The sequence below is a fragment of the Sceloporus undulatus genome, chromosome 3 (assembly GCF_019175285.1).
Source record: "Sceloporus undulatus isolate JIND9_A2432 ecotype Alabama chromosome 3, SceUnd_v1.1, whole genome shotgun sequence".
Taxonomy (NCBI): Eukaryota; Metazoa; Chordata; class Lepidosauria; order Squamata; family Phrynosomatidae; genus Sceloporus; species Sceloporus undulatus.
In genome coordinates, this window is record NC_056524.1 from 219,618,940 (window position 1) to 219,646,219 (window position 27,280).

Here is a 27,280-nt window from a genome sequence, read left to right on the forward strand (position 1 = left end):
GGGGGAGAGAGGCAGGCAAGCTCCAACTGCCTGCCTGAAAGAAGACAAGCCCTCCCTCCGGCCACCATCTTGAGGGGAGAGAGGCAGGCAAGCTCCAACTGCCTGCCTGAAAGAAGACAAGCCCTCCCTTCAGCCACCATCTTGGGGGGAGAGAGGCAGGCAAGCTCCAACTGCCTGCCTGAAAGAAGACAAGCCCTCCCTCCGGCCACCATCTTGAGGGGGAGAGAAGCCTGTTATGTTGTGGTTTTTTTTTTACTTTGTATTGTACTTCCTGTTGTACACCGCTTTGATCTAATTTGGAAAAGCGGTATATAAATAAACATTATTATTATTATTATTATTAGTAGTAGTAGTAGAGGCCTTTTTTTGAACTGAAATAAATCAGAAGTCATTTAAAAATGTCTTCTTTGGGCCATGAGGAAGCAAACAAAACATAGCAAATTATTTCCCCACATAGCATTTTTAGCACTTCTACCCATTTAAAATGTTGGGGACTCAGTCATGCTCTTGCTGGGGTGTGGGATCAGGGTGTTTTGAAGGCCATGGGAAGCCAGAGGACTACATGTGGCCCATCCTTGCTCTGAAGCCCTAAGGGCACAGTCCTGTGACACCTAGCAGTAAATCCCACATACTCAGAGGAATTTAAGACTTCTGATGAGAGTTGTTGAAAATAGAATAAATGTGGTCTTCTAGTAGAAGGCTGAGCCATAGTCCTCTGTATTCCAGTCTGACCCTAATAACCATAAAATTATTCTATGCTCATCTCCTGCCAAGCTGAAGAATCTGATATTTTTCTAAAGAAATGGACTGTTAAATCAAACCTGGTATGTCTCAAGGTAATGTTTTCCACACTGCCAGGAATCTGAACCAGTAACAGCACAGACTAATGAGCCATAAAAGGGACCTTGCACACTACTTTATAATTCCCTTGCCATGGCATAGATATATTCTGTGATTTTTAATTGCTCTTTCTCATGAACCTCTTAATTGGCTTTTTTGAGTTTTGTATTAATAATTTTAAGAAATAAATAGTTTTACGTAGGTCTACAGCAAAATATTCAGCAAAGCCTGAGAATAGGAACACTTTTGAGTATAGCGTGCTGCTTGTGAATGCTGTCACTTTACTCAAAACTAGTGAAATTACCTAGTGCTACCAGTGTCAGAAACCCTCTTGCCACCACCACAGTGTTGTTTTTCTCTTGCCTCTGTAGGGGCTCTTGCTCTCCTCTCACCCATCCACTGACCCAGGTGGTCTTCCAGCCCTTTCACTAACTCACTTCCAGTGCTTTTTCTGTTTCTCTGCCCATCCTGATGGTTTCTTATTCCTCATCAACATGCTTATTCAGGTAATCATTTCTTCCACTTAGGGTTGCCAGACTGACACCTAGGAAGGCCTCCTCTACCTGTAAAGGTTGGGTAGAAGATGGAATTTCAGCAGGTATTGTTGCTTGTCACATAATCAGCTAACAAGCAACACCTGCTGACCCGACCCACATAACCATTAAAATACAGGTACCCTCACCAGCTTCAGTCTGGCAACCCTCCTCCCACCCCAGTTTTCTTATTTTGCTCTTTCTCTTTCCTGACCCCCATTCCTGCCCCCACATTTTACTTTCTTGCTGGCCTTTCTTCCTGTATACTATGCTACTGTTAGCATGAAACATATCTTTAGGGTCTTTTATCCTAAATTTTAAGCAGGTTTCATTTTATTGCTGTTAAGTTTCCTAAGGGACACCAGAACTGTTCTCTTACATTTGTTAATCACTGCTAAATGGTGAAATAGACCAGCCAAAAATGGCAGATTGGGGTTGCCACGTGCTGTGGCAACCGCACGCCACAGCCCCAATCCCCCACAAAAAGCCAGCTTTTCCGGCCCCGCCACAGCCTAAGACGGTTTCCCAGTGGTCTGGCAGCGTATGGCATGTAAATGTCATGCCCCTGGAGCATTGTGAAACCAGCCACGTCTGTTTGGCGAGGGTGGCTTCTGCAGCTTGGGGGCATACAGTGTGTAAATGCCTAAGTTGCTTGACATTTTCAAATCTGTTGGAACTGAAAGTCAGCTAAACAAAAAAGTAGTGATAGCTTTCCCAGCCCTGGGATTAGAACAGAACATTGCAGTGCTACATCTTGTAATGGTCAAGCAGACCCAGTTCTCAGAGGGGTGACATGGGAGGCAGGAAGAGTGTTGGGTTCATGCCTGACGTTTACAAATGCTTGCTTAAGCTAAAAAGTTCCAGTGTTTTCAGAATAAAGTTGTCCATCTTGACCACTCTGAGCTCTTATTGGACTGGGAAGCTCAGTGGGCAAGATTGGAACATGTTGACCAATGCTGTGTGTATGTTTCTTGTTTCCTTACAAGATTCAAGTTTCATCACAGCTCCATGTCTTACTTGGGGTGACATGGTGAAGCTAATATTTTAGTCTCTCCCAACATTACTAACCCCCCCCCCCCCCATGTCCTTATGCCAGGTACACAGCTTTTCCTCCCTGTTTGTTAAAAGTATGGTAGTGGTGCAACAGAAGGGAAGCAGCAGTCTGTCTTCTTACTTGCCCTACCATGCCTTTGGCCCCTGTGGAGCTTCTTAGATACCTTATGGAGAAATGAATGTGCCAAGCTCATTGAAGCTTCCGCATCAATGGTTAGGGACATCTACCACCTAAAGACTGAAGGTGATACTGTAGGCCATAAATAAATGTAAATTGGCTGTTATATGATTTTTTTTAAAAAAATGCAATAACCCTGAAGCTCCCATTCCTGAGGCCCCTTGTGTGATAAATTTAAAGGGTCTAGGTTTCATGGGCTGGAGCTGTATGGTGGAGACAGACACATATTTACAAAGTGAAGAGGACTGTTAAAGATAGTTTTTAAAATTGAGGCCTTTAATTCAATATGCAAAGTAGGCAAAAACTGGATTGAGGGGAAACGGCTTCTTTCTTCACAAGTTACTCACCAAGTTGAACTTGACTGTGAGGGATCATTTCACTCCTGGTCTTTGCCTTGTAAAATCAATGAATTTAGGATTGTATGCTTCTAATTTCTAGGTTCATCCCCCATCATCTTTTTCCTTAACAAACCAGACTTCCTTTCTAAGTGCTTTGATCATGTAGTACATTACAACTCTGTTGCTTAGGAATGCAAAATGTATTTTAAAAACTACCACATGTATGTCATTGGATCCACCATGATATCTCATCGTAGTACAGTCAGGGCTGGCTCATCTATATAGGCAAACTTGGTAGCTGCCTAGGGCGGCAAAATTTAGGGGCGGTGAAGCCGCTTTTTTGTATATTTTTTTGCATAATTAAACAATATCAAAGTAAAAACTCATTACAGCAAGCGACCTAAAAGCAAACTGCCATATGACTTTTTTTTGTACAATGGCCAAAACATACAGTAAATGTGCACCCCCGTGTCCACAGTATGGTCACATGGTACATCATCCGACAAACTAACATAACTATAAATGTCTCTTACTGGATAATAGATAGGATAGATTGATTAAACTGAGGCAATTTAAAGCAGCAAAGAAAGTAGTCACTTAACATCAAATTGATTCCTTTTCATATTATACCCTGAACAGTGCTGCAAATCTGACCGCCAAGCCAGTTTATAACTAGAGTATTGTTTATGCTGTTTCATTCTTAAAACCATTTCTTTGCTTTATTGTATATATTCTGCATGCTTTTAAAAAATCTATATAGGAAATATTGTATATTTAATATTAATCTTAAATCTTTGTTATAGGTGTATAGAAAACACTTACACTATATCTTTTTGAATCCTTTCTGCTGCATTATTTTTGTTCTAACTCACTAACTTGCCTTAATTGGCTTAGCTCTACATCTCATGGAGCAGTGATCTACTCAACTTTTGTCTTTGCACATTCCAGGTTGTTCAAAGAACAGATGATGAAAGGCCAAAGAAATAGCTATTAGTTAGGCTAAATATTAGATAAAAATCTCAACTACATATTGTTTGGTAGGTAACTCAACAAGAGTGCATTAGAGCTATTAATTTATTTTTGAGACTTTAGGTATAGCATTTTTGTGGTATATGTAATTTATTTTTCTGAGCATAGAAAATAAGTTACTTTTTTACTATAAATTTTATAGATTTTGTTTTTTAAACAGAACTCCCCAATTTTATTCACTGGGATCACAGATAATCATCACCTGGCAACACTAGATTTATACATATGTTCAGACTATATGACAATGTCTTGTTGAACTTTTGCTATGCTATAGAATTAAGACAGAAAGATGGGGGAAACAAACAGATCTTGGATACTACATAACTACTTTTGCCCTTTCCAGACCCATTCAAAAGGAGTACCCTACATGCTCCTTTTCATAATGTAGATATGAGACAGTTGCTATTCAGAAGCCAACATGGACTTGCTAGCATCAGACTAGGAGTGGGGAGATTTGAATTTGAACCCTTGGCAGCCATGAAGATCAACAGGTGACTACAAACTAGTCACCACTTATTGCTTTAAGCTATCTCATCAGCTGTTGTGAGGTTAAAAATGGGAAGGAGTGAAACTGTACACTACCCTGAGCTCTTGGGAAGAAGGGTAGGACAATATAAAAGCAATTAGGGCACAGATAGCAAAAATGAACAGTGATATAAAGCCACAAAACTTTAAATGTGATAGTTAAAAGTAGTTGTTGTTAACACACTGATATGAGACTCAAAAGATATTTGTAACTAACTTTGTCAGAGAAAATGTTTTTTTTAATTTAAAAATATTCCTGAAATGTCCATGTTGCCAGAGCTATATTAGATACTGCATGTTGCCTGTCTCCCTCTTATAAAATCATTACTCCATTAATTGTTTCTAGCAAAAATAGTCTGCCATTAGTCTTTTTTGTGGGGAGGATACAAAATTGGAGGAGTGAGCGTTGATGGCTCTGAGGATCAGCTTGTTCCCACTTTCAGGATGATGCTGTCACCTGCCAGCTTAGCAGACTTATTTAGAATGGATTCTGGTAGATGGGCTTGTTTGTGAATATATTTTTGGGAGAACCCATTACTGAACTCTGGTGGGAGTTATTTTAGTGGCTATTCCTTTTTCTACAGAAGACCTGAACCAAGTAATTACAGATGAATCAGACTACCCGCCAGATCTAAGAGACAGAAGAGTTCAGTATTTTTTTTTAATATTCCAACATACCACGTGATGTACTGTTGCAACTGAGTTTAGTGGCCAGTTGTCCTAACATGACAGTATACTATAATCTGATTGTGATTTAGACCCTAAGTCTTGTTCTGCCCTTCCTGGTGAGGTACACCATTCATTCTGACTTTTTCAATGGAGAAACAAGATGTTCTTCAGTTGCTTTCAGCCATAAGCAAAAGTTATGATGAATTAAAATAAGAACTCTTAACACACCTGGAGGGCACTAGACTAGTGAAAGCTGATGTAGATATTAACATATTTGTTGCTCTGTTCTTTGAGCCAAGTCTGGAGAACAGCATTAGATTAGTCTTTTCCAGCCCTCTAGATCAGGGTGGGGGACGTATGGTCTATTGGCTGCAATTTGAGGGGTGGCCCTGAAGTCCAAAGGGGAGGCTGGTGGCCCTCTCAACTTTTATAGGTTGCTCACTTTTGCTATGAATGATTTAGAATTGTAGTCTAATACATCTAGAAGGTTAGGGAGGTCTGCATTAGATTCTACATGTGTACTTACACATACCACCATCATGGTGTAACAATATCTAAACATCTTGTAATTTATTTAAATCTGTAATGGAAACCAGTCATGGTCTGGAGTTGAGAAAACATTGAGCAGGTTACAGATTTATTAGCACTAAACATAGTGGTCTTAAACCCCTAGTATCATCTGTCCTAGAAACAGAGCTGAGGCAGCTATAGCCTCTGATATGCTGGAGGACTATAACTCTTGTTGTTACTGCCATTAATTGTTCTGACTAGGAGAGCCACAAGGGCAAGGTAATAACTAGATATGAGATTGGGTTGAAATCTCTGTCAAATGGTTCTTGTTTGGAAAGGGCCATAGTTCAGTGGCAGAAGAACACATAGAGTTCTAAGATCAATCCCTGGCATCTCCAACTGGAAGTTTCTGTTTGGGGCTGTGGAGGACGTCTGGAGAATAACAACAAAAAAGGTTAAACAAAAGTAATTGATTGGGCACAAGGCAACTTCCTATATTCACATAGTGAACAGTCCTAAAAAAAAAAAAAAAAAGACCAGGTACTACCACTCTTTCTATTCCTTATTCAGCAAGTTCAAAGAAGGATATCACCATAGGAAACTTGGAATGAAAACACAAAGAATCACTCTGTTGGTCCATCAGCCCAATACCTAGGTTCCTCTAGACCTTGGCCTTCCAGCTCCCAGACGATTGGCCAAAATGGCTGAGGCCTATAGGAGCTGAAGTCATAGAATCAGAGTTGGAAGAGACCCCAAGGGCCATCCAGTCCAACCTCCTCCTATGCAGGAAATCTAAATCAAAGCATCCCTGACAGATGGTCATCTTGCCTCTGTTTAAATACTGCTAAGGAAGGAGATTCCACTACATGCTGAGGGAGTTTGTTCCACTGAACAGCCCCTACTGTCAGGAAGTTCCTCCTAATGCTGAGGTGGAATCTCTTTTCCTGTAGCTTGCATCCATTGCTCCAGGTCCTAGTCTCTGGAGCAGCAGAAAACAAGTTAGCTCCCTCCTCAATCCCTTCAAGTATTTAAACAGAGCTATCATCTCACCTCTTAACCTCTTCTCCAGGCTAAACATCCCCAGCTCCCTAAGTTGTTCCTCATTTTAGTCGCCCTCCTTTGGACACACTCGTTTCTCAACATCCTTTATAAATTGTGGTGCCCCCAGAACTAGACACAGTATTCCAGGTGGGGCCTGACCAGAGCAGAATAGAGTGGCACTATTACTTCCCTTGATCTAGACACTATACTTCTATTGATGCAGCCTAAAATTGCATTGGCCTTGTTAGCTGCTGCATCGCACTGTTGGCTCATGTTCAATTTGTGGTCTAGGACTCCCAGATCCCTTTCACATGTAGTCTCGTTCAGCCAGGTGTCACCCATCCTATATAGAGTGTAAGCCGCCTTGATCACATTGTGGAAAGGCGGGGTAGAAATAAAGATTATTATTACTATTATTATTATATCTGTCCATTTCATTTTTCTGCCCCAAGTGCAGTACCTTGTGTTTCTCTGTGCTGAAATTCATCTTGTTAGCTTTGGCCCAGCTTTCTAGTCTGTTCAGGTCATTTTGAATTTTGATCCTGTCCTCTGGGGTATTAGCTACTGAGTGAGGCTAATAGGAATTGTAAGCCAAAATATCTGAAGGGCTACAGTATGTATTGTGCTATAAGGTCAGAATCTGGTTCCCAATCAGGAGCATCATAAAATGCAACACACAGGTTTAATTCAGTGATTTTTTAAATATCTCTAGAAGACACAAAGCTGTGCCAGAGACACGTACAGGCAATACAAGACACCAGTTTCACAGAAGTGCATCAGGAAGAGCACAATACAGTATAGCCACAGAGCTGGTGCCACTATGACAACTGTAGCCAGGTATAATGAATTAGACACATCAGGCAGACAGCATGGAAAAGAAGGCTCTCCATGTAAAGTCACAGCACATTGTTTTCCTACTGCTTGCTGATCCATTCACAGTGAAGCCTAAATTTTGCAAACATAATGTACCTGAATCTTTGCTGTGTATTGTAATGACAGCAACAGAAATTCTCAGGTCCTAGATCAGATTTCTTACAGATTGCCACTGTTTGGGGAGTACTATATTCCATAACTTCCAAATGAAGGGAAATGCCTTTCTGGAATCTTGCATTCTCCTTGGCACCTGGCCAGAAAGAACTGAAAGACATCCCATTGTCCACATGACAATCAGTACATGATTCTTTTAGTATCAAGAATAAAAGATTAGCCTGTGAAACAGAATGAGATTCTGCTTGACAAGGTGGTGTATGATTTCATAAATCAGCATTTCACCCTCTGTTACTTGGCGCAAATAGACTCCAGAGGGTGAGCTTACACCTGCTTTCCTCTACCACACACAAAAATCTCATCAAGGAGGAATATAAGCTCCTGATGTGGGTATGGAGTGTTTCTGCAACAACAGCCAGGATGTCCCCTAGCCACATTCCTGTAGGCTCATAATGGCACCAGCACTGTACTCAAAAAGTCATGAGAAGGCCAGAGAGGGAGGGGACTACATAGAGGTGGCTAGAGGTGAAGAGAAGGGAAAGAGTGTAATTAGAATCCCTTCTCGATACTAAGAGTGCGCCGGGTGACATGCTCTATCTTCCCAGACACATATTCTGTCAGACTAATCTGGTAGTGAGCCAACATCTTCAGCATAAGACGCAGGTTTAGCCACCATTGTTCCTGGGGGAGCCTATGCCTGTCAGGAGAGAAAGAGAATAGCACTGTCAGTGGTATAGCAAAATTAGAGGCAGGGTTCAATCCTGGAATATGTACTCTAATAGTGCACAAACATGTCTGGGCAAGTGTAGAGTATGGCTCTCTCGTACCCAACTTCCATGATCTGGGGACCTGGAGGGGTGCAGTGCAGGGGAAGAGAGAATGTGGTCTGTATGCCACATGCAGATGACGTGCATCTGTCTTTGTGGTCCTCAGCCACATAATTTTCCAAATAATTTTTCTACCAGTTTACATTGTGCCATTTTAGGCCCAGAGAGGTTTTTTTAAAACAGGAAGTGAGTCTTTTACTTTACTCCTCTTTTCTGTTTTGTTTTGTTGTTTAAAAGGCCTCTCCTGGTAGTTGCCCATCCCTGGAGGAAAGCTTACAGGAATATCTGAATTCTAACATCTCTCTTTTAAAACTAAGCATTAATTAGAGAAGAGGAAAAAAGCCCACCCTATAGCTCACTATTTAAGTGCTGGGAAGTCTTGTAAAGAAATGTGCTTAAATTTTCCACACTGGCACACAGAAAGGGAGGCAACAAGGCTGGCCAGTAAAGTGAGAGGACACCTGGAAGCATCACCTGGCTCCCAATTTTCCAGCATATCTGGGCATTGTTCCCATTCCCTCAGAAAGGAAATGCAAAATGCAGCTGAATCTGATAGAACCTTGGTAAATACAACTGCTGCTTTACCACCTGTCCCTAAGGGACCTGTTTTAAACTGACAAGTGTCCTTCCTATTGCCAGAATCTCACATCCCACAACTTGAATATTGAAAGGAATACTACTTACTCAAAGTCTGTGACTTTCTTCAGCTCAGTCACAGGACTAAAGGACACAGTCTTTCTCCTCAGGCCTATAACACAGGCAGATTCTGCAGAATTGGCAAATACACGGCCTGTGAAAAGAGAAGAACTTTTTACTTGAGATGCCAGAGTAGTCTACAGAAGAAAGTCAGCAGACAGAGAAAACTAAAAGAAAATGGTTTTCCCATGCTTCCCACTAAATACTGGCAAACAAAACTACTTAACCTAGTTTTCATCCAACTGTGCCACCAGATGTGTTAAAGCACAACTCCCAAATGCTGGATGTGCCATTATGAGATTTGTAGCCCCACACATCTGAAGGACATCAGGTTGGGAAAGCCTATACTAGACTCAAGAACAGTTCTACACAATACACCAAGAAAACCTAACTTTAGGTTAGGGTAATCTTTCTGTGTACAGCAACGTATCCCAAATTTCAACAGCTCTCTGCAAGATTACCACATCTAGACTCTGATAAACATGGTTAATTCTTTCTTTTGCAAAAAAAGGCAGAATAAATATTTTCCAGAATTCAAAAGGCAAACATGCTTTGGGAAGAGATTAGTTCTGTTTAACATGTCAGGGGTGTCTCAGGAAGAGAGGAGTATAATCAGAAATGGCTATACAGTAGTAGGAGGAACAAGGAAAGGGAGAGGGAAGAAGAGATGTATTAACTATCACATATCATAAAAGAGAGGCATATACTAGAGCTGCTGGAATCCCACCTGGATGCAAGGCAACAAGCATGCTGAATGCATAGATGGCTTCTGCTTGGGATGAAGACTTGGCTGTACCTCAGCTCAAAAACTGGGTAGGCTTCCACTTACCCATCTCTCATGGCAATAGGAAAGCTCAGGGGAGAGCAGACTCAGGGTCATTGTCCTTCAAGTGGGCAGTGATTCTCCCCTTCAGCTTACCACCACACCAGCCTCAGCTGCCTAACTAAGGACATACAGTCTGTAAAACTAGTTGAGAGGCAAAGAGTCAACAGGATGCAGTCTGTTCCATAAAAACTTCATGCCATTCCCTCAAAGTTCTTCTGGACATTCTACTCCTTACTATAAAAAGCAGCAGCAAAGGCTTTCTGTCCTGGAGGCAGTACTTTTAACATACCTTTGCGATAAGCTTCCTTCAGCTGCTCTGACATCCACAGTACAGCCTTCACACCCAGCTTGGTGCCATAGTTGCGGTCAAAAGGAGTTGGAGCACCTCCCTAGAGGCAGAGACAGAAAATTGAAAATAGAGCCCAAAGTGTCCCATGTTCCTCCTGCTGTGGGAACGGCCATGCTGATCTGAACAGATGGCTAGGGTATCCTACTTAACAGATATTTTACACATACCTCTGCTGGAAGATTGTGAAATGCAAAACAAAATTCTCACACAGGTGGCTTAAGACTAGACAATAGGCAAGAACTGACCTGCTCTTTCTAAAGCCACTCTGCATGTCTCTCCGGATATTTTCATCCTCAGTTCAAGCAACGAGTTTGTTGTTGAGGCACTGGGCATAGAGTTTTTCCACTACTGAAAATAGACTATTAGGTTGGTAACTCGAAGGCTCATTCTTATTCCCTTTTTTATAGATAGTGGCGGTTTACAGACTGCCCCTTTGGGGCGGCCTATACCCGCCCCTTTCCCCGACGGATTGGGGCCTCAGCTGCCACAGTGGCAGCCCTGAGGCCCCGATCCGCTGCTTTTCCAGGCCGTGGGGAAGCAGCAAAAGGCTGCTTCCCCATGGCCTGGAAAGGGATGTCCTTGGGGCTTCAAGCCCCAAGGAAACCCCGACAGCAGCGGGGAACAGAGAAAGGGGCCACTCGTGTAAAGGCTGTGCCAGCGACACAAATGAAGGAAGAAGCTCCGTTTCGGAGTTCCTTCTGACACCTTTCTGCAGCACCAGGCCATCACATCCACACCACTCCGTTTGGAGGCAGCATGGCCTTGACGTAATGGCGACGCCCATGTAGAATGGGTGCCACCATTTTGTACGTACTCTGTATGTACTAGGGTTGGGGGCGTCTGATGAACGGCCCATATGTTTATCTGATAACTTTCTTTCTACCCAGGACTTTGCTAATGCAAAGTTTATTCTTAAATGCCAGATCAAAGCTCCTCAAAATACTTTCCCACTGCTCATACCATCTGTTCCCCACATTGTCTAGGACTATCATTTAACACTAGTAGGAGTGAAAACCTGAAACTCTGACTATTCTTAAATATGTATAATCCTTATGAAAGCTTCACTCATTGCTATGGGTAAGTAGACGCCCTACCCTATGTACTTTTTTCATAATTTTTACAGGAATGAGCAAGTAAAACATATTACAACTCAAATAAAGTCCTTGGAAGACCATAGAATCGTAGAGTTGGAAGAGACCACAAGGGACATCCAACCCCATTCTGCCATACAGGAAATCTCAATCAAAGCATACCCGACAGATGGCCATCCAGCCTCTGTTTAAAGACTTCCAAGGAAGGAGACTCCACCACACTCTGAGGGAGTGTGTTCAACTGTCGAACAGACCTTACTGTCAGGAAGTTCCTCCAAATGTTAAAGTGGAATCTCTTTTCCTGTTGCTTGCATCCATTGTTCCGGGTCCTGTTCTCTGGAGCAGCAGAAAACAAGCTTGCTCCCTCCTCAATATGACATCCCTTCAAATATTTAAACAGGGCTATCATATCACCTCTTAACCTTCTTTTCTCCAGACTAAAACATCCCCAGCTCCCTGAGTCTTTCCTCATAGGACATGGTTTCCAGACCGTTCACCATCTTCTGATGTATACTTACTATACTTATTAACAGATGGAATAAACATGTAAGAAATATTGCAAAGGTTTTTTTCTCTGATACAAAGCTATTGATAAAATTATTATTCATACCTATAAGCAATATTTTGGGGTTTCCATTCTTCATTATGTTTATGTGTTTTAAGATCTTAATTAACTGATCAATTGTCTGTGTTCTGTTTGTTTTATAGTCTTTAATGGTTTTATTAGATTTTATATGATGAATATACTTTAATGATCTGTGACTGTGTAATAAATGCTCACCCCTCCAAAAGTCAGTTACAGAATGGAAAATTTGACCCTGTTAATGTACACCAAACCTCTAAGGTGGAGTAGATTGCTGACTATTTTAAGGACATACTTTCAGGCAGTAAGTACCTCCCAGGCAACATCTGCTGTTATTCTCTTCCTTCACCACAAATTGTAAATCTGGTCTATCTTCAAATGATGTGCCCCTCCTCATTGCTCATGTGGACTCTTGCTGACTCACTATCCAGGTTGACCTACCTGCTGGAGATGGCCTAGAACGTTGATCCTGCAATCAAATATGCCTTTCCCCTCTGAGGAGTATAAGTTGTAGAGGAACTCAGTGGTATAGTGCTCGTGGCACTTCTCATTGCTAAGGAGAGAGCACAAGGAAGGGGAAAAATCCTTCTTAGACACACATCTGTTCCATAAAAGACAAGGTATCAGTATTCTGGCTCCTATTCAAGGTGCTGATTTTGAAATGTAAGCCATTAATGGCTTAAGCCGAAACAGATGGGCTAAATAGAGCGGCTTCTGGCTGTTTTGGTGGCATGGTGTTTAGACAATGCATGCCCCTGAAGCGGCTGAAACCTGCTCCGAGGTCGCCTAAGGCAGCACAAAGCCATTGGCAAAAAGAAGCAGTCCATCTAGTCACCACAGACCCAGAGCAATTACAGCCAGGAAGGCTGAAGATCGCTCCTTCCAGGCCACCTGGTTTGGGCCTTAGTCTGGTGGCTCCATTGCTTTTCAGAAAAAGGAAAGGGCAGGGCTTTCTTGGTTGGAGCTCCAACTCTGTGGAGCAACCATCAGAAAAACAAAGACAATAATTATTAACCTTTTGAAGGGAAATGAAGGCATTGTTATTTTAGTATTTTTATTGTTGCATTATGCTGAATTTCTAATTGGCTATCCATTATTTTTTAAACCGTTCATATATGCAGATATTTGAATTCTGTCCATAGCCTTCACAGTAAAGTACAAAAAATGAAATATATTGCTTGTAAATGTAAAACAAAACTTCAGTAAGTGAACAAAATGGAATGCAAGCAATGTTTTGCCTTCACTGGCCCATATGAGGAACTGGGTCTGAGGAGCAGCTGGCAAATATTTACATAGCGGACTCCAACAACTAAATGAGCTGTGACAAAACCAGCTGCTGAACACTGGCAAAACAACAGCATCCACTGTGCTAGCCTTGCTCTTGAGAGATCTCCTCCTCCTTTTTATCTTTTTGGCTGAACTATAGAGGAGTCCATTAGACCTCCACATGGCAGAAAGCCAAGCTAATCTCATCACATTTACATATCATCAATCTCTTTTATATTTTGTGACCCATCTTGAATCCCACTGTGGGAGAAAGGCGGGATATAAATCCTGGAAATAAATAAATAATAAGGTGCAACCCCTTCATTTGTGCTGAATTCAGCAATGCAATGGCTGTGTTCATCTTAACATCAGATCAAGCAATGGATCAGCAGAGTACACAGGGCCATGCCAATCCTGTGTTCCAGCATTTGATGGTACTATCAGCCCCCATTTGCCCATAGATCTAGATCTGTCCCCTTAATTCTACTGAGTACAATATGTTTTTCCCCTCATTTCTTGGACACTTGAATAATAATGATGATGGTCTTCATCATCATTACAGTATCATTGCTAAGACTGGGCCAAAATCTCTTACTGGTCTAATCAGTTATCACAAACATCTCATCCACTGTACAAACAACTGCTACTGTAAGGTCAAACTAACATGCAAAGCTATAGAGTTTAAGCTTATAAAAATTTACATCCTTTTCCTAAACAATGGCATTTCAGAGGTCTTTCTACAACTCACCGCAATACCAGACCTCTCTGAATGTCTGTTTTCATTTTGTCAGTCAAATGTTCAACATTTGCCTGGAAAGACACAAAGAACAACAGCTTTTATTGGATTCACTTTTGCTGATTAAAGAGAAAGCATGAGATTTTTAGACAAAAAGAGAAGGAAATATCTGAACTGGAGAGAAAATGAGATAAAATATAGTTGTTTTGCTTACATCCTTATAGGTCTATTTACTTTGGCATTTGTTCCCTTGATGTCAGTATAATTGGCATTAGAATCAACACTTATCAGTGTAACAAACAACTGACAAGAAGCCCTTAGTCAGGAAGAGAGCAATTTTTAGCACTCAAAAAATCCCAATCACCTTCATTCTTATAATCCAGAATCTACAACTATCAGTCCATCACATGTTCATATACACACTAGTTATGCTGATATCAAGGGAACAAATCCCAAAGTAAACAGGCTCATATCATAATGATTCTAATACATTCAGAGTAAGTACTGAAAGGACATAAATATCTAAGTGAGAGAAATGCTTACCATCATATCCTAGCTTGTTCTTATCCAGACATTTGCCTGTGACTGAGATCAATGGTCACTGGTGTCACTGATTTAACTATTATTGAAATATGAGGCACCGTACAGTGCAAGTCTACTTACTTGTAGTTTACTCATAGGGGGTATTTATTCTACCTTCTGGCATTTTCCACCTTACCTTCTTGAATTTGGTTTACCCCAGTATACTGAAATGGAGGGGAGTACACAGCAAAGGCTACTTTTGATGGTTAGACAACAAAATACAGGAGGGAGACTGAGAACAGGACCAAGAATTTCATTTGCTCCACTGGACTGTGATCCCTATCAAACATATATAGTAGTAGCCTTATTGTTGTGTGCCTTCAAGTTATTTTTTATTTATGATTACCCTAAAGATGAACCTATCATAGGGTTTCCTTGACAAGTTTCTTCAGAGGGGGTTTGCCATTCTCTGAGGTTGAGAGAGTGTGACTTGCCCAAGGTCACCCAATGGGTTTCCATGGCTGAGCAGGGGATTCAAGGAAGGCTGTTTGTTTATCTTGCCATCATTTTTACTACATTTCCATTGGCCCTGAACTTGGAGGCTAACAGCTGCTATTGCAGGGAAGAATTACAAAGAAGATGCCATTTTTTCAGCCTTATTTTTAATGTCACCGGAATTGTTATAGAAGAAGTTACTACTACCGAAAGCCCTAAGTCTTCTGTCTCTGCCAATTCACTTCCCATAACCATATAGTTGCAGAATTCTCTCTCCCTCCCTTCTAGAGTGTATCCTGACCACAACACATTTAACATGAAGAGAGCCTATCTTCTTTGCTCCATTACAAAAATCAACACTATAGAAAGACCATTGTATACATAACATTTCAACACCATCACACCTTTAAGTCATGAATAGTGAAAGGCTCTTCATAGACATAGGCAGCATCCGCTCCCACTGCAATGCCAGTCACAGTTGACAAGTAGCCACAATAGCCCCCCATTGTTTCCACAATGAACACACGCCGTTTTGTGCCAGAAGCAGATTGCTTGATGCGGTCACAGCTCTATATGGCAAAAGAAGGAAAATAAAACTTTAGTTGCCCAGATATTGAAAGGCAGTGGAGAGCTGCAGGCAAGCAGGGGTTTACAGTACTGGGGCTGAAATCCTTGACATATGTGGAAAAGATTTCAACTGACAGTAACCATCCAGAAAGAAAGGTTCAACTCAGTGTATAAAGACAATGAAAGAGGAAGAATTCCATATTAAAGATTACTAGGAATAAGTCTGAAAATAAATATCATAATGCCTTTATATCAATCTATGATGCAGAGATATTTGGGATTTTTATATGCCACATCATTTCTATATTTTGTGTAATTTGTTCACTCAAAAAGGAACTAGAAAAAGTGCTGAATGATGCAACCACAATGATCAAAACAGCTGGAGCACCTCTCTTCTCAGGAAAGGAGGGTTGTTAATGTACTATATTACTTATATTCTTTCTCCCCACACTTTCTCTAGCTCTTTCTTACTTAAGATTCTTAGTGGATGCAAGAAAAATATATTGATGCAAGAAATGTTATATAACTGGTATCCAAACATGTCCTGCCCCCCAGAACACTATCAACACCCCTAGCTCACCTCCATGGCAGCATTGACAGCTGTATCAGATCCCAGACTGAAATCAGTGCCAGGAACATTATTACTGATGGTAGCTGGTATCACACACATGATGATACAAAGTTCATCATACTGTCCACGTGCTTCCACCAACTGTAGCACTCCCTCATAAGCCTGCAAAAACACAAAAAGATCTAACAACAGTTGGAAACATAAAACACATAATTAAGCCCAAATCCCAAATTGCTAATACTGTAGTACAAAAATCTAGCACTTTCTAGCACCACAACAAAGAATTTTGATTTAACCTCTGAACCTGATGAGAGATGTTTGTCTTGAATAAACCTGAGTCTCAATGGCTAGATATCTATCAATTCAGAGGTATCTGACACACAGTAATTCGGTGCAATATTACTCAGGCTATCTAATACAGGGGATTGGCAATCTTTTTTCTCTTAATGCGTCAGCACCATATTTGGCCCCATTGGATACAAATGCTTCTTTCTTTGCTGGACATTTGCTGTGCACTAGCACTGGCCCATGAACCACCACTCTGAGTAATTTACTAAATTATAAAGAAGTAAATCATCATTTATTTCAGTCTCATGCAGCAATGAATAATTTCAAATGTTTTTCATTCACTTGGCAAATTATGAACATTTTTGTGCATTTTTCATTTCAGGACTTTTTTGCAAAATTGAAAATTATTTGTGTAAAAAATGTGGGAGAGTTGCACAAAACACATTATTTAGTACATATAATTTTTTTAGCATATCTTTGTGCCAGTTTTGAAAAGATACAAAAAACTTTGCAAATGCAAAACCTCTTGTGATGGTTGACCATTTCTCAATGGAGGATGTTCTTTGAATCTATATTGAGACACCCATTTTAGTGAAGGATGAAAAAAATTGTTAGTATTCTTTATATCTCTACTAAATAGTTAAAAAACAGAAGGATTATTGAAAAAAATGCATGCTTGAATAGAGGTAGCTGCCTTATAACTAGTAAAGATTACAGGTCCATCTAGATCAGTGCTATGCAAAATGGACCACTAACAGCCTTTCAGGGGGGGTTCAGATAGAAGCATCTCCACCCCTAACTAGAGATGCTGGGGACAGAAACTGCAACATTATACATGTATTCTTCTCAGAGCTACAGCAAATTCAATACAACTATTTTCCCAGTGGCATGGGCTTAATTCAGGTGTTCACCCCAACAGTTTTATTTTTGCCTAATTCTCTGTTGACTGTGATAAAGGCTTTTGATTTGTTTTTTTGTGATCCCAATAACCCAGACCTTTTCCTACTCCAGCAAGGAAATGTGAATTGTCCCTCCTGGAAGCACTCTGGTGTGACAATTCACCTTTAACACAGGTTGCAGGTTCTCCACTGTTTCACATTTTTTAAAAATCTATTTTTATTTCTGATTTTGTTCTTTGATATTTCTTTTTTAAAGCTGCCCATGCAGCTCTAGAAGGCCCAAAGGGCAAAAATTCACTGGACCAACTGATGCTGCTCGCCCAGTCTAATTCTAGCCTTGCATTTTGTCTGCACATTGAAGTACTAACTTAAGGGTAAAGATGACTGGTTTAAGTCTTTTACACAAAAGGGAAAGGTTGTCCTTATTCAAGGACCCAATGAGTTTCTCCATACCTCAAATCCTCCAATAACCATCAGTGCCTGGATGTTAAATTTCCGAACATTTTCAACAATCTTTTCCATGCACGTCTTTGGAAGAGTTCTGGCAAAACAAGAACAAAAGAAGCTTTTTAAAAAGTTATGTCATAGTGTGTGCCATTTATGACCCTAATTTTATGGAATCTGCTTTACAGTATGATTGCCTTAGTACAGTGAAGGGTAAAGAAGAAACACCAATTATGTGAAACAAGTAGAGAGATCCTTTGAAATGTTTCAAATTAATTTGTTGCCGTTGTACTTTTCAAATAATAATACAAAACAAAGATAAGGTGCACTAATAACCAGCCTTTCAAGTAATATGTTCTTTGGCAAGTGAGCAGAGAAACTGATAGACTCATACAGGATGGCAAAATTACGCAGACACAATGTGGTCTTTATATTGCTTCTCCCATAATAAATAGCTCAGTGACTAACAAAAAGAGGAAATGTGTTAAATAACCCACTTGTTCTTATTTTGTCTAAGTTAATAATTGGAGAGTATAGTTCAGGCATTCTCCAAAGATCTTGGAAAAGATTCATATGCTCAGATAAACATCCCAAATGTGTGGCCAGTCATCTGCTCTAGAGCAAAGCAAAGAAGCAGCCACCTTCGGAAGAAAATAATCCACCCAGTTAAGGCAGTTGATGGTCACTTCAAGCACAAGTGAAGCAGTGTATATATGGGAAAGAGAAAAAACGAAATAGGCAAAATTGTTGCAGCATTTCTGCCATGCAGGTGCAACCTGTGACTAACCCAGTCATGTATTCTCTGAAGTGAGGCAGAATGTTACTGAAACTGATCTGCTAGGGAGCAATCAGAGCACAGCTCAGATTATTGCAAGGAGACAAATCTGATTGAGCCATACTTCAGATTTGTATTCATGATCTAGCTATCAAAATTGGCTTCTTTTGGAAATGATGTACACAGTGTCAACAGTGTTTTATGTGATGGATGTATTTGAATGTAAACTGTTTATCCCTATATCAAGTGAAATATAAATTGTACGAATAAATAAAAAATAAAGGTGAATATCTCTATACATACAGAATCTATCAGATTCCAAAACCAACCAATACTGATGCCATTGTGTCACACATTGTGACACTCCTTCAGTATTATTATCTCATGGCACAAGCCAGGCTGATGGGGTGCTTGGAACTTATATTTTGTCTGGAGTATTATCATCACATTCTCATGCAAGAGCAAGGTGGTATTAAACTATGGCATCCCTGACATTCCACAAGTCGAATGTCAGAATCGAGGATAGGCAGGAAATACAAAAGAATGCTCATAATATGATAATACAGCTATCCCTTCCAATCATGATAATGAAGAACTGACAGAGAAGTGGAATGGCAAGAACTTTACTATATATCACCAAAGGATACAGGGCACAAAGCAATACTTCCAGTGAAAGAGAAACAAAATCTCCACAGGACACGAACTAACAATAATGATGGCAACATGCATCCACAAAATTTTTCACATGTACTGAAATCATATTTCCATTTGTAACAGCTGAGAAATTAAGACAGAGGTTTGACAATGATAGGCTTTGAATCAAGGAAACAATGGGGAAACTGATTCTAGAATGTAAAAAGGAGAGAAACATCGCAATAGAAGGCAGTCATAAAATGGAGTTTGTCATGATAAGACCAGTTATGTATTGAGACGGATTTTGACAATACTATAATTAACTAAATGCTAATGGAAGACAGAAGTGGGAAAACTATTTTTGAAGAGATTATACAGAAAGCCGAATATAAACAATCATTTCCACGACAGAAATGCAAAAGGAAGATAAACAATTTCTTAACTGCAAAAATAATTCAACGAAGCAATCCATTATTGTCTGTTTTGAGGGAAAAAGGGAGGGTCAGAATATTCTATTTTAGGACAAGGGCAGATAGCATGTTCCACACATTTTACAGTTATAGGAAAATATGAGCCTGAATTTCTCTGAGTTACCTTTGTCTGTAATAGCAAAGTTTCTTCCTCTTTGGAGATTATCTTCCTGGATATGACAGCACTTACCGCTTGGTCCCCAGCATGGATCCTCCACGGCCCAGCCATCCTGCAACATCATGCCACCCCACCTCTCGAATCTATGGGAGAGAAAATGTAGTTAGATCCCTTCTGATTTGTTGAATTACACATAATTAACATATTCTGTCATGCCCTGGAACTAGTGTTGAAGTCAGTGTCCTTTTATTAGTGACGATAACATTGGTATTTTGTCTCCTGACAGCCTCTTAATATCAATTCCTTCTACTACAGCATTCTAACAAAAATTCAAAGCTTCATTTGAAAATGGTAATAGTTTACAGTGAGCACAATACATAGAGTTCCATTTTTAAAAAGTTGTTATTAATTCAACTTCTAGACTGCCCCATAACCAAAGTTCTCTGGACAGTTCACAAGAGTTTATATCTCCAATTAAACATCTAAGATACAAAAACAAAATAAAACACTACAAGGTATTTTACAGCACCAGTAGCACAAAGTAAAATCAGCAGCATGGTTTAAAACCTGCATTATAACAAAACCACACTAAAAACCACTAGGAAAAAAAACTCAGAAGAGGTCAGAGAAGTAAAAACACTTACGTAACTCTTTAAATTTCTGAGTCCCTGTACAGACAGGCCAAAATAAAGCTGCTTCGGGTCACTTTGGAAGTATGATGTTTAAATGATGCATGCATCCTAAGACTCCAGAAGCCACGCCAAAACCACACTCCAGTCCTAAGGACTAGAACGTAGCTTTGGTGGGGCTTTCGGACTCATAGGATCCGTGCATCATTTAAACAGCATACCTCCGAAGTGACCTGAAGCAGCTTTAATTTGGCCTGTCTGTATGAGCTCTAAAGCCCGGTACAGACGGGACAATTGGGCGCCCTTGTCACATGCTAGGGGTTGGCTGAGGGCATTCCGCCCACACATGCCTCAACCCTAGCACATGACGAGGGCATAACAATGGCAGCGCCCTATACAGATGGGCACTGCCATTGTTACGTGCAGGATGCCTAGCGTCCACATGTTGCAGCACCTTTATGATGTTGTGAGTGTGCCACTGGTGCACTGTGGCGTCATAATCACGCTGCAGAAAGAACCCAAGGTCTGGAGGCTGTGGATTCCCCGCAGAGTAAAGCTATAGACGCCGGCAGACCGCCCTTTTGGGGCGGTCTGTACCGGTGGCCTAAGACAATAAAAAGATGTTCACCTGACACCAAAAATATCAGTAACAGAGGCCCTAAGTAAACTTGTTTGGGGAGCATATTTTACAATTCAACACATTTAACAGGGTTACCTGCCAAATGAATATTGGTTTGTGGATATTCTAGTGGCAAAAAAAAAGAAAAAAAAAAAAGAAACATGGCTAATGGTTCAATAGGAGGAAAGGCTGCTTCCCTTTTAATCAGATACACTTACCTGCCCTTTGCTCAAGCCTTCAAAACCATCATTCACTGCATACATTGTGTGTCCTTGGCAAATCCCAATCCTCACAGCTGACCGGACTGCTGCATTCATGCCTGCTGCAGGGGCTCCCACATTGAGAATTGCAATGCTGAAATTGCTCTGTCCCGGAGGAGGAAAGGAGATGTCAACAGTCCACAGAAAGCCTGAAGAAACCACTGAAGTATTCTCAGAAATGAGGAAGCTGTCCTGAAGAAACAGCTGGGAAACTTTTGGCTCTCCCTTTTTGGGAGCTTAAAATCTTCCAGAAATCTTCCAGAATCTGGTTGTTGATGTTCAAAACATCTGGAGGGCCAAAAGTTCTCTGCTCCTGCCTTAAGAAGTTAAGCAGAAATGGATGTTTGAGGAGCAGTCTAGAATCAATCTGGGTATCTTTCCTTGAAATACTTCAGATAAATATCTTAAAGAGTCTAGCAGTAAAGGTCACCTCAGAGTAGCCTCCCTTTCCTACAAAGCCATCTAAACCAAATGATCAAGGACAGGCCCTTGTTACATTCCAGTTATAGCTCAGCAGGTCTCTGCCCAAATCTTGGCTTTAGGAGATGATAAAATATTTTCATGGCTTCCCCAATTTAAGTAGCTGAAATATTCTTATAATACCTACCAGAAATGGGAAGGAATAAGTTTTAAAAAGCAATGAATTCCTTTAAAAACAAACCAAGAACATGCTACATCCAGTACGCCACTTTGATTGCTTGGCAAAAAGCAGGATAAAAATATTTTATTATTTTTATTTTATCCATGTCCTCCTTCCACATGGTTCTCTGACTCCTTATACCTTTCAAACAATACATTGATTATATTCCTTATACCTCTCAGACAATATGTTGACTATATTCTCATAATGGAGTTTTAAAGCTCCTGAATAAATTACACTTAACATTTCATGTTTCAGCACAAATATTAAAAACAGCTGGTGAATGTACAGGTTTTCTTCTCACTTGGAATCCCCTGATTATAGTAGAATCCATATGGTATGTTCAATGGGTGGCAAAAAATCGAGGGTGGTGAGAAAATATTATAATGTTCTCCATACCTTTGGGTGGAGTACACAATAAGACTAATGCAATTTCCTGCAGGAACTGGTGTGTTGCTTTTGGATGTCTTCATCTATCCCTTGGAAACACACATTTCTAGTACTGATGGCAGTTTTTTCCTGTTCTGTACAGATACATCCAAACTGTATTCAGAGAAACTGGGTATGTAAACAAATGCTCTGAAAATGTAAGTGTCCACAAATGGGAAATTGAGATGTTCATGAGAGAGTCCTCCTTTCTCAGCCAGAATGACAGGCCTCTATTGAGAACACAGTATGGAGTCTACTATAAACAGGTGATTCCAGGTGAAAATGAAACTATAGCATTCACCTGCTGTTTTTATTGTTTGTAAACATATACTGTTAAGTGCAGTTTATTCACTTTTAAATTCTATAATGAGAATATAATCAACATATCGTCTAGGCCAACTGCCATTGCTCTGAGCAGTTCTCTTTTCAGCTTTGCACATGCACCTACATCTGGCATTCTCACAAAACTTTAATCATTCCTGCTTTGCTTTGTATGCTTTGTAAAATGGATTTATTCACACTTGGTTTAAGAAAGATTCTTTTTCACATCAGAAGCAGAGCCTGAAGAAGTTACTTTTTCCACTGGCTGGGGGATTCTGGGAGTTAGACTCCAAAACAGTAAGCTTTTAAAGCCCCTAACAAAGCTCTTTCAAAACAGGCACTCAAAACCTATCTCACTCCTCACCTTTTCATGTGCTGGTTTCTGGTGTGCAAGTAGCTTGTAAATGTTCCAGTTGTTTTCAAAGCTCCTGTAAAAACAATTGCCTCAGTTACCTTCCATCTTAAGCATCTCACTGACATTGCTAAAATCTCTTGTCTTTTTCTATTTGCTACTTTTCAACTCCGTATACAGAGCAAAAAATTCCAGATGTCCAAATTGGGTTCAGGAAAGGAAGAGGCACAAAGGAACATACTGCAAACATATGTGGGATAATGGAATGCATCAAAGAACTTCAGAAGAAAATCAGCCTGTGCTTTATAGATTTTTGATTGTGTAGATCATAAAAAACTATAGTTTGCTCTTAAAGAAATGAGTCTGCCACAACATTTAATGGTCCTGATGTGTAATCTGTACTGTAGACAAGAGGCTACCATCAAGACAGAATACGGAGAAGCAGAATGGTTTTCAATTGTCAAGGTGCTCAGGAAGGCTGCATTTTATCACCATATCTGTTTAACCTGTACGCTGAACCTATCATACATAAAACAGAATTAGACTTGGAGGAAGGAGGAGTGAAAATTGAAAGAACATCAACAATTTAAGAAATGAGATATTACCAGCAAAAAATTAGCAAAAACTTGAAACGAACATTGAAGCAAGTCAAGGAAGAAAGTGCAAATACAAGTCTACAGTGAACTATTGAAGAAAACAAAAATATTGTTCACAGATGATGTACCTAATCTTAAAGGGCGATGAAGACACTGAAATGGTGAAAGATTTTCCATACCTTGCCTCAGTCATTAATCAAAAGGGAGACTGCAATCAAGAAATCAGAAAATGACTAGTACTTGGAAGGGCAGTTATAAAGGAACAAAACAAGATCCTCAAGTATAAAGATATATTACTGAATACTATAGCCACGACTGTCCATGACTCGAAACGCACAGGCCAAATAAGGCATCTTCAAATATGCATGCCCCCAAAGTGGCTGGAAGCCACTCTGGCACTGTGATCCGATCCTTTGGACTGGATCAAAAATGAATGGATTAAATCCAACTCCTGGTGGTGCTGGCCACCAGGAGTGAGTCGTGCTGTCACCATGGTCCCAGGCCAATCACAGCCAGAGCTACCTCCAGCCGCTCCTTCTGGGCCCATGACAATGTATTTCCAATTTCGATATATGACTGTGAAAGCTGGATAGTAAAGAAAATCAATGCATCTGAAATGTGTTGCTGGAAAAGAGTTCTGCAGATACCATGGACTGCTAAAAAGACAAATATATGGGTTCTAGAACAAAACAAACCTGAACTCTCCCTAGAAGCCAAGATGACTAAACCAAGACTGTTATACTTTGGACATATGAGAAAACATGATTCACTAGAAAAGATAATAATGCTTGGCAAGGTCGGAAGGCAGTAGGAAACGAGGATGAACACATTACAAATGTATAGACTCAATTAAGGAAGTCATGTTCCTGAGTCTGGAAGACCTGAGCATGGATGTTGATAATAGGGTGACTTGGCAACCTCACATTCATAGGGTTGTTGTAAGCCAAAGTCAACTTGATGGCAGATAACAACAAAACAACAAATGTTTAGCCTCAAGAACACTTCAGATAAGTGAAACATGACACCATGAAATATGAAGACATGGACTTTTCTATCAAGGTATATATACTAAATGTGGGACATGGTGGCTCAGCAGTTAAGATGCTGACTCTAACAATCGCCAGGCTGGCAGTTCAAGACCCAAGCGCTGCAGGACGGAGTGAGCTCCCTTCACTAGTCCCAGCTTCTGCCAACCTAGCAGTTCAAAAACATGTAAAAGTGCAAGTAGATAAATAGGTACCACTTTGGTGGGAAGGTAACAGCATTCCATGCAGTCATGCTGGCCATGTGACTATAGAGTCTTCTTTGACAACACTGGCTCCTTTGGTTTACTAAGAGAGATTAGCACTGTTTCTGACAATTAGACATGACTTGACAACCTTGTCTTCTTGCCTAGGGATATGGGGAACTTTACCTGCCCCAAGTGCAAGTTGGTAGCCCTCTTAGAAGAGAAAGTACAGCAGCTGGAGGCCCAGGTAGCTACACTTCAGCATCATAGGGAGGAAGAGGTTGTCCTGACCAGAACGGACCAGATGGTCCTGGACAGGAAACACACAAAGGAAGTTGCTGGGGAAGAGGAGGTCACTTCACACACAACAGAAGTAGATAGTTGGAAGAAGGTCACACACAGAAGTAGGGAAACCAGGGAGCATTCTGTAAGCTTACAGCTACAGAATCGATTTCAATCTCTCTCTGCAATCAAGGATGATGAGGAACAGCAGCAGGGACAGACTTCAGGGACAGAGCAGGGGACCCAGAGAGCTCCACCAAAGGGAATGGCTGCTGCTAAGCCTCGGAGGAGGCGTGTAGTGGTCATCGGGGACTCTTTGCTGAGAGGCACTGAACCAGTGGTTTGTGGGCCTGACAAGATGTCTCGGGAGGTGTGCTGTCTCCCTGGGGCAAAGATCCGTGATGTGACAGAGAGGCTGACAAGACTGGTCAAGCCTACTGACCATTACCCCTTTCTTTTGGTTCATGTGGGAACCAATGATACTGCAAGGCATAGCCTTCAGAATATCATAAGGGATTATGAGGCTTTGGGTAGGAAGTTGAAAGAAGTGGATGCACAGGTTGTCATCTCCTCTCTTCTGCCAGTCGAAGGGCATGGTCCAGGAAGGGAGAAGAAAATAGCGGATGTAAATAACTGGCTCCGTAGATGGTACCGCCAAGAACGATTTGGATTCTTGGACCATGGGTTGCGGTTCCATGAGGAGGGACTTCTGGCAAGGGATGGGTTGCATCTCACGCCAGTTGGCAAAAACATTTTTGCCAATAGCCTCAAGAATTTGATCAGGAGGGCTTTAAACTGAGTTATGTGGGGGAGGGAGACAGTATTCTGGAAGGCAAAAAGACTGGAGAAGATAGTCAAACTGACAGAGAGGGAACAAGACAAACAGTGCAAGGACCCAACAGTGGGAGGCAAAAGAACTTGCACAAGCAGCAAGTAAAGGGAACACATGGTCTTAGATGCCTCTACACTAATGCACAGAGCATGGGAAATAAGCATGATGAACTTCAACTCCTGGTACAACAAAGCAAATACGATATAATAGGCATCACTGAAACCTGGTGGGATGAGTCTCATGATTGGAATGTGGAAATAGAGGGGTATAACCTTTTCAAGAGAAACAGGCCAAACATGAAAGGAGGAGGAATAGCCCTATATGTCAGAGATATTTACACCAGTGAAGAGATCCAGGACATCAATCCTGGAAGCCAGGTGGAGAGCATCTGGATAAAAATTAAAGGGCAGGGAAACAACAAGGATGTTATGGTGGGAGTCTACTACAGACCCCCAAGTCAGACAGAGGAATTGGATGATGCCTTTCTAGAACAGATGACCACACACTCAGAAAGGAGAGATGTAGTAGTGATGGGTGACTTCAACTACCCTGATATTTGTTGGAAGTCAAACTCAGCCAGATCCTCAAGGTCTAGTAAATTCCTCACTTGCCTTGGAGACAATTTCATGGTCCAAAAGGTGGAAGAGGCAACAAGGGGATCAGCTATTTTAGATCTGATCCTAACCAACAAGGATGACTTGGTTAATGAAGTGCAAGTGGTGGGATCCTTAGGTGGGAGTGATCATGTATTCCTGGAGTTTGTTATACAATGGAAAGGAGAAGCCAGGCAGAGTCAGACACGCATTCTAGACTTTAGGAGAGCGGATTTCAGTAAACTTAGAGAAATACTGGGTGCGATCCCATGGTCAGGAATACTAAAAGAGAAGGGAGTTCAAGATGGATGGCAGTTTCTCAAAAGGGAGATACTGAAGGCACAAATTAAAACAGTTCCAGTGAGAAAGAAAAATGGGAGATGTCGCAAGAACCCAGGATGGATGACAAAGGAACTTTCAGCTCAGCTAAATTTTAAACGGAACATGTATAAGAAATGGAAAAATGAGGAAATCACCAAAGAGGAATTCAAACAAATAGCTAGCAAGTGTAGAGATAAGGTCAGAAAAGCCAAAGCACAGAATGAACTCAGGCTTGCTAGAGAGGTTAAGAACAACAAAAAGGGCTTTTTTGGATATGTCCGCAGCAAAAGGAAGAAGAAGGAAACGGTAGGGCCACTGC

General features: G+C 40.8%; 1 protein-coding gene across 2 annotated transcripts in view; it reads right to left on the reverse strand.

Annotated features, from left to right (window-relative positions):
• Positions 1-7,379: 7,379 nt before the first annotated feature.
• The window catches only part of PFKL (phosphofructokinase, liver type), a 52,201-nt gene continuing 32,300 nt past the window's right edge, over positions 7,380-27,280 (reverse strand). For both annotated transcript variants that reach the window (XM_042456688.1, XM_042456689.1), the window contains 11 exons: positions 23,122-23,185; positions 21,326-21,472; positions 19,932-20,002; positions 17,873-17,960; positions 16,242-16,394; positions 15,499-15,663; positions 14,090-14,151; positions 12,517-12,628; positions 10,342-10,441; positions 9,215-9,320; positions 7,380-8,400 (listed from right to left, as the gene is read on the reverse strand). In XM_042456688.1, coding sequence (XP_042312622.1) covers positions 8,253-8,400; positions 9,215-9,320; positions 10,342-10,441; positions 12,517-12,628; positions 14,090-14,151; positions 15,499-15,663; positions 16,242-16,394; positions 17,873-17,960; positions 19,932-20,002; positions 21,326-21,472; positions 23,122-23,185 — 1,216 coding nt within the window. In that variant the 3' untranslated portion in view covers positions 7,380-8,252. The remainder of the gene's footprint in view (positions 8,401-9,214; positions 9,321-10,341; positions 10,442-12,516; positions 12,629-14,089; positions 14,152-15,498; positions 15,664-16,241; positions 16,395-17,872; positions 17,961-19,931; positions 20,003-21,325; positions 21,473-23,121; positions 23,186-27,280) is intronic.